Source organism: Sebastes fasciatus, chromosome 4, assembly GCF_043250625.1.
Source record: "Sebastes fasciatus isolate fSebFas1 chromosome 4, fSebFas1.pri, whole genome shotgun sequence".
Lineage (NCBI taxonomy): Eukaryota > Metazoa > Chordata > Actinopteri > Perciformes > Sebastidae > Sebastes > Sebastes fasciatus.
In genome coordinates, this window is record NC_133798.1 from 18,422,056 (window position 1) to 18,434,560 (window position 12,505).

At 38.1% G+C, this 12,505-nt stretch overlaps 1 protein-coding gene across 5 annotated transcripts; it reads left to right on the plus strand.

The window, feature by feature from the left end:
• The first annotated feature begins 1,216 nt into the window (after window positions 1-1,216).
• On the plus strand, window positions 1,217-12,269 carry nr2c1 (nuclear receptor subfamily 2, group C, member 1). 5 transcript variants are annotated; one of them, XM_074632436.1, is made up of 14 exons: window positions 1,217-1,364; window positions 4,074-4,208; window positions 4,502-4,735; window positions 4,885-4,966; window positions 5,064-5,243; window positions 5,341-5,491; window positions 6,582-6,678; window positions 6,897-7,084; window positions 7,474-7,627; window positions 8,204-8,325; window positions 8,491-8,633; window positions 9,462-9,599; window positions 9,761-9,866; window positions 11,386-12,269. In XM_074632436.1, the coding sequence occupies exons 2-14, from the start codon at window positions 4,137-4,139 to the stop codon at window positions 11,555-11,557; spliced, it is 1,839 nt and encodes a 612-aa protein (XP_074488537.1). In that variant the 5' UTR covers window positions 1,217-1,364; window positions 4,074-4,136; the 3' UTR covers window positions 11,558-12,269. The 5 variants fall into 5 exon arrangements, with proteins under 5 accessions (XP_074488537.1, XP_074488540.1, XP_074488539.1 ...); XM_074632439.1 differs by having other exon boundaries at window positions 6,900-7,084; XM_074632438.1 differs by having other exon boundaries at window positions 4,885-4,963.
• Window positions 12,270-12,505: the final 236 nt, after the last annotated feature.

Below are 12,505 nucleotides of genomic sequence, written 5' to 3' on the forward strand. Positions count from 1 at the left end.
TTCTGTGGATGTGACCTTACACAACACAAATACAAAAATACGTTTGTGGGAAGTGAAATATTTGCAGATCATGGTACATATTTGTGAATTGTCTTCTGTGGGTTACAACTAATAAAGTCCAATAAAAACTTCCATACTGCCACAGATATGCCATTACTCCTGTGACCAAAAAAAAAGTTTTTAAAAAAATACATTTTGACAGGTTGACACACACACACACAACCCCAGACAGACACACACTGGAAATAGATAATAATTAGCAAATAACTTCTTTGAAATTTCTCTAAAAGCTCCCTGAATCATGACATCAGCTACCAGGTTACATTTGTGTAGTCAATAAGTCACACAGTGAGATTTGTGCTGATCAGAAGTGTCTTCTATTAGTTTTGGTTTTCCACCTCCGATGAAGAGCAGCGCCTAAGGGCCCTATTTTAACGATTATATACTATTTTAGTATATCATTTTAAAATCATGTTTATAATAAAGTAATTTTCGATAAATCTTGAGGTAATATTTGGGTAATTTGGCAGTAATTCCAAAGAAATTTCAAATAGGTGACTTGCTAATTATCACCTAATTACCATGAAATTTTAAAGTGTTATTAAATATAGTCATGCATTAAGGTTACATGATATATTCCATAATTCTACAGTCTGGTACCTCTGACTCAGTGTTTACAATGTTAAAGCGTTCTACCTAGATTTCAGAAGTGGCAGACAAAAAAAAATGAGTGGCCGGTAGAAATGTTCAGTGACCTGCCACAGTGGCAGGTGAGGAAAAAGGTGAATTTCAGACCCTGATCCTAAGTAAAATATTGTGGTATGAGTACTTCTACTTGAGCATAACGTGTGTTTGTTCTCACTGTGACATGCAGAACTGTTCATAAAATAACACAATAATTATACCTGATGCCATCTAACTGACTGAAGGTCCTTGTTGACCGAAACGTTGACTAATAAAGCAGAGAAAAGTGTGTGCAGGAGTATTTTGGAAAAGTAAATATAGGAGGGGGTCTACTCCTAGCACCACAAACAGGTTTGAGAATGTGCATGTTTTCCTCTCCTTGAAGTGATCTAACTGACTGCCACAGATATGCCATTACTCCTGTGACCAAAAAAAAGTTAAATAAATACATTTTGACAGGTTGACACACACAACCCCAGATATACACACACAACCCCAGATATATACACACACTCACTGGTGCAGGCTATGAACTACCTTACTGCGCATGCGCGTAAACCACGTTTATTGATGGAGAAAAGGTCACGAACTCTGACCCTCCCAACAACTAGCAATAAACAGTTAAAATATTAATTAATTGAAGACTTATACATTATCTGAACCCAGCAGCTCCTCGGCAGGTAAGAGATATCTACTAACTCTAACCCATGAGAGGCTGAAGAAGCAGACACCAGTGTAACACACACAGGAAGAGAGGGAGTGTTCAGAGAGCTGCTACAGCAGCAGAGCATCCATTAACCAGCTAACACAGCTAGCCTAGCCTGTTAGCACTGTCCTCCCGGAGCTCAGCGGTTAAAACATTAAACCAGGCAAGTATGCAATAATGTTGGTGTTGGTATGCGACTGCACAGCTGATTCTGTATCTAACTTTATATGTTAATATGTAGCTAACTATTCAGCAATATATAGTTAACGCACATGCTAGTTAGCTCAATGTTAGCTGCTATGCTAGCGTTGCTAAGCTAGCGTTGCTATGCTAACTAGCCTCCTCCGTAACTAAGCAGCCACATCGTTAATTTAAAGTCTGAGTGTGACAGCAGCGTGTCGTAGTGTTTAACAATCACGAGTCTTGTTAAATTGCCGGTTAATGTGGAAGTCCAGTATCATGTTAAAGGTGAGTTTAGCTTCAGTTTGTGTGAAGCAGAAGCTCCGCTGTTGTTACTCTTCTTCATCATGATGGGCCTTGAACCCTGGCGTGCTTTAACCCTTCAATGTTGACCTTTCACCCACAGGAAAAGAAATACCTTTATCTTCCGTATCGATTTTTAAATAGCTGGCTGTCAGGAGCTTGTTTGTGTTTTGCTACTGCAGCTTTACCAGCTCATGCGTTGTCACTTTACAGTGATATTAAAGCCGGATTTTCATATCAAGGCCATCCTATAGATCAGTTTCCAGCTAGCGCCGGTTAGCTAGCCTGGTTAGCATCTAGGCCACGCACTAATATTAGTTATTATAAATCAGATGTTTTACCTATTGGTTCATTATTGATAACTTCAAGCTGATTTAGACTTAGTAGGCTCTTAACATCGTCTAGTTTTGTCCATAAATATCCCCTAGCTAAAGGGAGAGGTAGCGTTAGTTAAACTAGTAAACAGGAGGGATGAGAGTAGTTGTAACATTAGTTAAGTGTTTGTAAGACTCTTAGTTGTCATCTTAATAACATCACTGAGCTATAATACAGGGTACCAAGTCATTTAGAGTCCGAGCAGCATCAGTATATAATGCATGCTATTTACACGTGTTAAAAGTTTTATGAAATGTTTTATGGGGTGTTTTTACAAACATCTATTAAATGATAATATGATTAATATTCTTTATTTTTCTTATGTCAACAAGTTTCCCTGCAAGACCAGGTTAGCATAGGCCACAAACTAATATTAGTTAGTGGCACGCAATATAATAAATCAGATGTTTTACCTATTGGTTCATTATAGATAATTTCAAGCTAATTTATATTTAGTTGGCTCTTAACACCAATCAAGTTTGGTCCAGAAATATCTCCTAGCTAAAGGGAGAGGTACCGTTAGTTAAACTAGTAAACAGGAGGGATATGAGTTAGTTAGGTGTTTGTAAGACTTATCCGCTCTTAGTTGTCATCTTAATAACATCACTGAGCTGTGATACAGTATAAAAGGTTTTATGAAATGTTTTTACAAACAGATCCCAAACATCTATTAAATGATAAGGCTGTTTATATTCTGTATTTTTCTTATTGTCAACAAGTTTCCCTGCAAGACCAAAATCAACAATATATTGAGATCTTATTAATGAGTATTGTCAGTAGTAGTGTTGTCATGATAATGGTGTTTGTAAGACTTATCCGCTCTTAGTTGTCATCTTAATAACATCACTGAGCTATAATACAGGGTACCAAATCATTTAGAGTCCAAGCAGCATCAGTATATAATGCATGCTATTTACACGTGTTAAAAGTTTTATGAAATGTTTTATGGAGTGTTTTTACAAACATAATCTATTAAATGATAAGGCCGTTAATATTCTATATTTTTTTTATCGTCAAAAAGTTTCCCTGCAAAACCAAAACCAACAATACATTGAGATCTTATCAATGAGTATTGTCAGTAGTAGTGTTGTCATGATAATGTAATTTCTAACTTCAATCCAATACCTTGAAAAAATCAACATTTGATACCATTTTCAATACCGCGGGGAAAAATTAACACAACATTGAGGTCATCAAAACTTAGATTTTTATTAAAACATAAATAGCGGTGTGTGTGTGTGTGTGTGTGTCAACTCACTGTTGGAGAGCATAAAGTGCAGCTGGTACCCGTGTATCGATAGTGCAGAAAATGAGTATTGAAACCGTTTCAAATATTCAGTATTGATATGTATTGATGCTTCAATATTTGACAACACTACTTGATAGAGCTGATTACTCCGTATCATAGACTTCCACTGTCGCCCAGAACCATTAAAAACACAACTGAGCCCCACTGTTGCACTGGGTGACATGTTTCTGCAGTACCTTGAACATGAGGCTTTGTAGTTTATTTTGCGCCAATCTCACATACACTGTCCTGCTTCTGTAAATACTTATGTTTTATTACTAAGTTTGAGAGCCCCAGTACTAGAACACCTAATGAACGTTTGCTAAAACTACAGCGCCCAGCTGTTTTAGGAAATTACTTTGCCTTTTAAAAAACGTGACTATGACCTGTTTTTTAAGGAAAAAAGAAGTCAGAAACGACAGAAAGTATTATACAAGGGATTTGATGGCAGCAAAAAAATTATGAAGACCTTGAAGGAATTCCCTTACCTGACTCAAAGGTTGCTTGAATAAAAGAAAACATATGCTCTCTCGACAGGTGTGCATGCCTCATGGGGCACTGATGTGAAGAACGGTACAAGAAGGTGTGTGCAGTATCAGAATGGATGGACAGACTCAAAGGATTCAACTTGTGTCGGCAGACAGCAACATGGCATTAGGACACAGAATACAGGTGATGTGACAGCCTGTCCTCCTCTAGAGAATGCTTTTCTTTTTAAAATTGTGTGTGAATAAACAAAATCTGCGCTTAATTTTGGCAAAACTGGATCCAAGATCAAAGAATAGCCAGCGGTTTTACCCGGCACTGTCTCGTATTTGCACAATTTCTCCGTAGTCCTCCAATGACAAGCACTTTTTTATTTTTAAAAATGTTATTCGTTTATTATATCATTAGCTTAACTTCTCCCAAATTCTTTTTGCATACAGTCAGCACTCACTCATGTTTTGCTTTTTTATTTCTAATAGATTGTAACTGATCAGCAGACTGGTCAGAAGATCCAGATCGTCACAGCACTTGAGCCATCTTCCCCTGGAAAGCAGCAGTATATCTTAGCAAATGCTGACTATTCCTCTGGTGGGAAGGTGATCCTGGCCAAGCAGGAAGGCTCACCCAACAAGGTCATCCTCGCCGCTCCAGACGGCTCTGGGGTTAACCAGCTGCTGTTTGCCTCTCCTGATCTGGCTGGGCAGCAGATTCAGGTATTGCTGGAGGATATTAGCGGCTTCTTTCAGCCATAAACAAGTTACTGAAAGGTCTTATGACTGAAGCATGAACATGTTTAGTCAGTCTACACGCATTGCAATGTTTGCTGTATTAAATGGTTTCATTGTCTCATGTTGTTTGTCAGTTTGTGACTGAAGGGTCAGACCAGTCCATTGGGAAGCCGGTTGTCGAGTACTGTGTTGTCTGTGGGGACAAGGCCTCTGGTAGTAAATAAGTTTAATTTTCTTTAACATTATTATTTTTCAGTAACACACATGAGCAAGCATTCACTAATCTGACCCTTTTTTCTCTTTCCTCTCTCAGGGCGCCATTACGGAGCTGTCAGCTGTGAGGGCTGTAAGGGCTTCTTCAAACGCAGCATTAGAAAGAACCTTGTGTACACATGCAGGGGCTCCGGAGAGTGTGCCATCAACAAGCTCCACCGAAACCGCTGCCAGTACTGTCGACTGCAGCGCTGCATATCTCTGGGCATGAAACAGGATTGTAAGAGAGTGTAATATTCTATATACATACAGTTGTGGATATGTCATTTACATAGATATGGTCTGATGTCTTTGTTATGTCTTTGTTTTGTCTTTAGCTGTGCAATGTGAGAGGAAGCCCGTTGAAGTGACCACCAGAGAAAAATCTGTCAACTGCGCAGCCTCCACTGAGAAAATCTACATCCGTAAAAACCTGTGTAGCCCTCTGGCGGCCACACCCACTTTTATGTCCGACAAGGAAACTGCTAGGTACAGCCACTTCACAAAATACAATACACTAATTTACCAGTTTATTAGATACACCTGTACAGTCTAATACAACACAATAAATAGCCCTGGTGTGAAGAATATCTCTGTTAAATTCTAATATCTCTATGGACTGCATCATATAGAGTGGTGAACAAGCCCCCAGGAAAAGCGCTCGGCTTTGAAGCAAATTTTCATAGTCGCCAAACGGCGGTACTACAATTTCTGTGTCCATCACGTGATGCCATTGGTCCCAAAAAGACTTTTTCCCACAGACTTACATTGGGAAAGGGTCGTCTGTAACTCTGCGAATGCGGATGGTGGTGCAGGGATGACGTATTTTTGCCAATGGGATTTTTCTGTTGGGTTTTGGATTACTTGCATGTTTTGTTCAGCAAGATAATCTTCACAAATGAAAACCACTTTTCTGATTTTTGAAGTGTGAATGCAATCGCCAGATTCAAAAATATAAAGCTAACGTGAGGCTATTAACGAACAACACCACGGTCACATGAACGCTAGTATAAACAATGAGACTGTAACGTCAGACGAGTCGGCGTGATGACCTTTAGTAGTCACTTGTTAGTAACCGCCTTTTTTAGCACACATAAAGGCTTCAAAATTCACAAGTGGGATATTTGTTGATGTATTTTATGTAGTAGAACAAAACATAAAAATCTGTTCAGCTTGTGTTAACCACAGACTTCCAGACGAGGGAACCGAAAGTGCTAAAATGCAAACTCATTTCCAGCTTTAATGACTCATTCCTGTAGCACTTTTGTCATACGTTTTTCCTCCCATACTTTATGGAGAAAGGAAACTAGAAACACCTCTCAATCTAATGTAGTCCAATACAACATCATCACTACAGCATCAAAAATGCCACAGAGTTGACTTAGCGTCTCTCTGATACACTGTCTTTATCTGACCAGTATAAGATCAAGAAATATGGAATTTGTTGCATTGGACTGAATTAACTTAGATTGTACAAGTGTAACTAATAAATTGATAAGAGTTTGAGTAATGATTTAATCATATTGCATGATTCCATATTACATAATGCAATTTGAATTATTAAATCTCTTCACTTCAGGTCTACAAGTTTGCTTGAGTCAAGCATGTTGCTCAACATCCAACAACCCTTCTCCAAGATGGAAAACACCATCTTGATTCCAGCATCACCTGACAAGGTAACACTGATGCAGTCAAATGACAGTACATTTAACGTAGTCCTACCTAGTCAGTCTATAATCAATCCATACTAAAGCCCCTGAGATTGTTGGGGTTTTAAATACATCAGATTGTTAACTTAAAATTTAGAAAGGAATAATTGCTTGTGGTGCAAAACAAAATTTAAAAACTTTTGTGTTTATGATACATGGTTGATACATGACTGCTTCCTGTTCAGCAGGATGACCATTCTCAAGGTGACCTCGGCACGCTGGCAAATGTGGTGACGTCCCTCGCCCACCTCAACAAGGCCAGGGAAGCAAGTGACTGCAGCAATGATCTGATGGGAGATGAAACGCTCAGCAACGGGGACAGCTCGATGACAGACCTCCAAGGAGATGAGCAAACTGCAAGTGATATCACTCGGTGAGGGAGATGTCATAAAGGATCAAGAGGCTTTGATACTAACCAGAAGTTGTGTCTGAATAAGTTGATACATATACTAGAGATCGACATGAGCTTTAGAGGGCTATAAAGAAACCCAGGGGCTGTTATTTCCCATTCATCATAAAAGCTTTAATAGAATTTCCTGGAAGGCCATGTGGTTTCTGACTCCGCTCTTAAGGACTTAATTAGATTCACCCATAGTCGATCAAAATGAACCATATGTCCAGGGTGCACTACAGTGCTGCTCTGAGTTATATCCTATATTTTGTGTTTCTGTGTAAGCTATATATATATAAATTAGACGTTTAACTCAAAACTTGGATCTTTTTAATGTTAACTTTTCGTGTTCATATTTTGCATACAATTAGAGCTTTTGATACCCTGGCTAAAGTGCTGCACCCTGGTGATGGCTCAGCGGGAGAGTCCTTGGAGGCCACAATGCAGCTGATGTCAGGGGACCAGACAGGTCCTGTGGTGGAGTTGGAGGGACCGATACTCTCCGACAGCCACATCCCTTTCAAGGTAAAACCACGGCCACTGACCTCTACGCTCAGGATGACCAAAACCCCTGCTTATCAGAATCAGAAATACTTTATCGATCTGCAGGGGGAAATTGGGCATTACAGTTGCTCTTATATAAACATAAAGAAACGTAAAAAGATAGAAATAGATTATGTAACATGTAAATTATCTACATAATGCTACAATATATAACACGATATATATATAGAGAAATATAAGTAAATAAGAAAATAAGAAATGAGAATATAAGAAATATGTACAACATGCAATATATATAACATGAAACCACAGTACAAATAAGTATATACAAAATGCTTAGAAATGGGATCTATTAAGTGTGTTAAATAAAAACAAGAATGGTATAAATAAGAATATTTCTTGAAATGTGCTGTATTAATGACAGAGTATTGCACAGTTAAATTATTGTACAGTTGAGTTAAGTCAGTATTGTATATAGCAGTTGAAGCATGAAGAAATGTGAACATATGTTTTACTGAGTTACACATTTTTAAACATTTTGTCTCATAAGCGCTGCATTCATGTGTTCCTCATTTACTCTGCCATTTGTTCCTACAGCTTATGATGCCTTTGCCTGTGCCAGAGTACCTCAATGTCAACTACATCTGTGAGTCAGCTTCCCGGCTACTTTTCCTCTCTATGCACTGGGCGCGCTCCATCCCTGCCTTTCAAACCCTTGGGTAAGCCTTTGTCACAAGATTTTTTCATTGTTTTATAACACCTTTTTAAATGGTGGCATTGGAGTGTGTCATTACATGTCAGTTATAAAATGACAGCTAAGTGAGCTTTCTCTAATGCGGCCACACCGTTCTCTGTAGTAACATTAATCTTATTTTATTTTACAGTGGCCAAGACAATGACATTAACTTAATGAAAGCTTGCTGGAATGAGCTGTTTGCCCTGGGTCTGGCACAGTGCTCCAACGTCATGAATGTTGGTACCATCCTAGGTGCCATTATCAACCATCTGCAGACCAGCTTACAGGAAGGTAGGAGGGCTCTGCTGGGATTGTCTGCAAGGTTTAACACAATTAATGCCAAGCAGACCTCGAGATAGGGCTGTCGCAATAACCTCAATACTGTAATACTATTGTCAAGCCAACTGCCACAACCTCTATGTTCAAGTTTTTTTTCTTTTTTGAATTATTTGTAACGAGAGCGCTGCATATTTACACTATAAACACCACAGCCTGACAAGGCGCTGAGTGTCTATTCTGCGCTGAGTGCTGCTCGTTTGTTGTTTTTTTTCTGGTCGTCGAGAGTTTACAAATGTTGCTGAACAAAAACAACAATAATGTAGGAGAAATTAATTCACATAGACCGGCGGGTCCGTCCCCCCTCCCGACGTGCTTCAGCCTTCCCTTCACCCAGAGCAAATACTCTACCTTGTGCCGACATTTTTACTTCTACTTCACATCATAGCAACCAGACGCAACCAAAAAAACGCTGCGCCTCGTTGCCCTTCTGTGTTCTGCATTTAACAATAAACATGTATTTAATTAGTTTTAAAACTGTCATCTTTGTAATTTAAATAGCAACAATATACATTACCTAATAATAGCCTAACAATAAAGATTATTTATATAGCACTAAAACCAGTAATTTGCAATAGAAATGGCAGTAATACTGCATATCGCGCTGTTGAGCCAATCATTATCACTGCAGGTGAAATTCGTTCACAGCGACAGCCCTACCTTGAGATTTGTCATGTTTATTTTGTGGCTCAGTCTGTCTTGAATTTGCAAAAAGAAAAACTATACTGATGCTCTTCCCCATGTATCCCTGACTCCTCTTCTTCTTTTTTTTATCTCCTACAGATAAGCTGTCCCCAGATCGAGTCAAACTGGTAATGGAGCACATCTGGAGGATGCAGGAGTTCTGTAACAGCATGATCAAGCTGACCCCAGACTCTTATGAGTATGCCTACCTCAAAGCCATCGTGCTCTTTAGTCCTGGTGCGTAGACAACCGACCACTTTACAAAATGAAAATTAAATTTTTCTTGTCGTCCTGTTGGGGCAGAATCCTTAGAGGAAAATCCTCAGCAGAAGTTGTATATAAACCTAGAGCCAAATGTGCATTGACTCCTGTCTGACTGTGTGTTGTTTCTGTACTAGATCACCCAGGCATAGATAATACCCCACAGATAGAGCGGTTTCAGGAGAAGGCCTACATGGAGCTGCAGGACTACGTCACCAGAACCTACCCGGAAGACTGCTATCGGTCAGTAGGCTTTACCTCTGTACTACATAATGATGTACTAATACAGAATACACCAGACCGGCACATACGGTACTTTAACAACGTCAAGGTCGCAATCCTTTTTTGGATTGAAAACCAAAGATCGAATAGAAGTGTTTGGATTGTAATTTTGACAATTTTGTATGCATTTATTTCTTGTTATAGAAACATTTGTCTTATACACATTTCTAATAATTATTTTGCGACCTTGCCTGAATCTGAGCAATCGCGATAAATTAATAAATTAATGTTGATCGTCGTCATGCCCTTTCAGTCTTCCCCAAGTGGATGAATGACCTGACACAGTGGCCTGATATTGCTTATCCAGACATCTATAACCACATATTTGATTGAATCACCAGGTATTGTTAGGCTTAGCGTTATCTGTAAATAATTAACCTGTTAATAGCCAACTGCTTGATCTTTAGGCTGAGATTTAGTCAGAGACAACAGTCTGATGCTGCCGTACTGTATGACTGTACTGCAGCTAAGGAGTCAGATCAGTCTCTATATTAATGAATGCACACAGAAGCATTCACAAATGTAATTTGTGATTTATATATAAATGACTCTCCACAAAAATATTTTTCAATGCACACAAAAGTAGTAATCGCTGTATATAAATGTAAAAAAAATAAGGTTCACACATGACAATTCGTTTGTAAATAAATGTAACATCCAAATATGTTTACGATGAGAAATGCAAATATTTTTAAATACATATATTTGTTGATTTCTATTACATTTATTTAAAACAAGACATATTTGTGTGTGCATCAGAAAAAATATCTGTGAACCTTGGTTTTTTTCATGTGGATTTTGTTTACATTTATATACAACAATATATAATATTTTATGTGTGCTTTGAAAAATATTTTTGGAGAGAGTCATATATATATATATTTATATATATTTATATTTATATATATATATATATTTTTATATTTATATATATATATATATTTTTATATTTATATTTATATATATATATATTTTTATATATATATTTTTTTTTTATTTATATATATTTATTTATATATATATATATATATATATATATATATATATATATATATATATATATATATTATATGTATATATATCAGAAAATACATTTGTAAATCCTTCTGTGTGCATTCATTAATAAAGAGACTGATCTGACTCCATATGCAGCAGCCTCCCACTCAAGCTAGCTAAGCTAACTTATCCATCAGTAGTAACTGTCACAACATCATTTAGTGATTTACCACACCGACAGTGAATATTCACTCATCTTAAGTTTCTCAAATCTCAGTGTGAAAGCCTACACAACTGCTTTTCTGCATTTCCCGTTTCTCTCCATATGTGACAGCGCCTTTCTTTCCCCCAAAAAAGGATGCAATGCCTGTCTGATGTATTGCTTTATATTAAGCAAGACAGATTTGTGATGATATCACAGATGTACTTGCTACAGTACACATGTTTTAATGTTATGTCTCATTTCCCTTCTCATTGCTCTCAGGTTATCCAAGCTGTTGCTGCGTCTCCCTGCCCTCCGGCTGATAAGTGCAGCTGTCACAGAGGAGCTGTTCTTCGCCGGGCTCATCGGCAACGTGCAGATCGACAGCATCATCCCTTACATCCTCAAAATGGAGTCCACCGATTATAACAGCCAGGCGGTCTCCGGGGTCTGACACAAGTGTGCCATTTATAATTGCAACATTGGACTGTGAAAACCGGACAGCCAGCCAATCAGAGTACTCCACGGTCCGATCACTAAGTGGTCACAACATACTGTATTTATGACACAGCATCCTATGGGACTTCTGTTTCACCTTGCTCTTGTTTCTGACTCCTTGGTAACGAGTAGAGCACCAAGAGGACAAACACAAATCAACTCCAGTGGCAAAGTGAGCCTGCCAACATCTGCCCATTCAGGAACGAACCCTCGAAACCTGCATAGTAGATTGCGCTTTTTATTGTACATAGTATTTTATGCTTCATCGCCTCCAGGCCTTTCCTTTTTCTGCAGATCTTGCTTCTACTTTGCAGGATTCAGGTTTGTTTTTCACGGCTTTCCTACATGCTCATGCTTTTTTTATTTTCTAATAATTATGAGGAAAAAAAACTTGTCATAATGTGAATTGATTTGTGAGATGTTGTTATCGCAAAAAAGGTTCTAACCTTTATTTCTTATTTGTTTGCCAATCCAAAGGATCGGGCAGCATCACTTGTCAAATATGTGACATCATGAAGTTATTGTGTGTGTATATAGATTTGTATATAGAATGCACCAAGGAGGCTAAAATGGGCAGCACTTGGTAATTCCCTGAATTCCATCTTTTGGACAAATTAATGTGGATGGAAAATGGTCAATTCATTTGAAAATAAAAACGCCTTTCAACCATGTTCCCATATTATTTGATAGCGCTTTCATTTTTTTATTGGATATCAGTAAAGGATAGATGGAGCTGATTGTTGATTGTACTGATTGCAAGAATCAAGTGTTCTTTTTCAGGCTCTATGCTTTTTAACACTATTTAGTTTTTGCCTCAGTATTTGGGACAGCGGCTATAGACTACCAAATAGCCAAAAATATGATGTGTTGGACCAATGCTCAGTCATGTTGGGATAAATTGGGA

Coding starts and splice junctions, on each gene's coding strand:
- nr2c1 (XM_074632436.1), top strand. CDS start 4,137: ATGGATGGACAGACTCAAAGGATTCAACTTGTGTCGGCAGACAGCAAC. Junction 5,492..6,581: donor TCCGACAAGGAAACTGCTAG/GTACAGCCACTT, acceptor TCTTCACTTCAG/GTCTACAAGTTTGCTTGAGT. Junction 9,867..11,385: donor TACCCGGAAGACTGCTATCG/GTCAGTAGGCTT, acceptor CATTGCTCTCAG/GTTATCCAAGCTGTTGCTGC.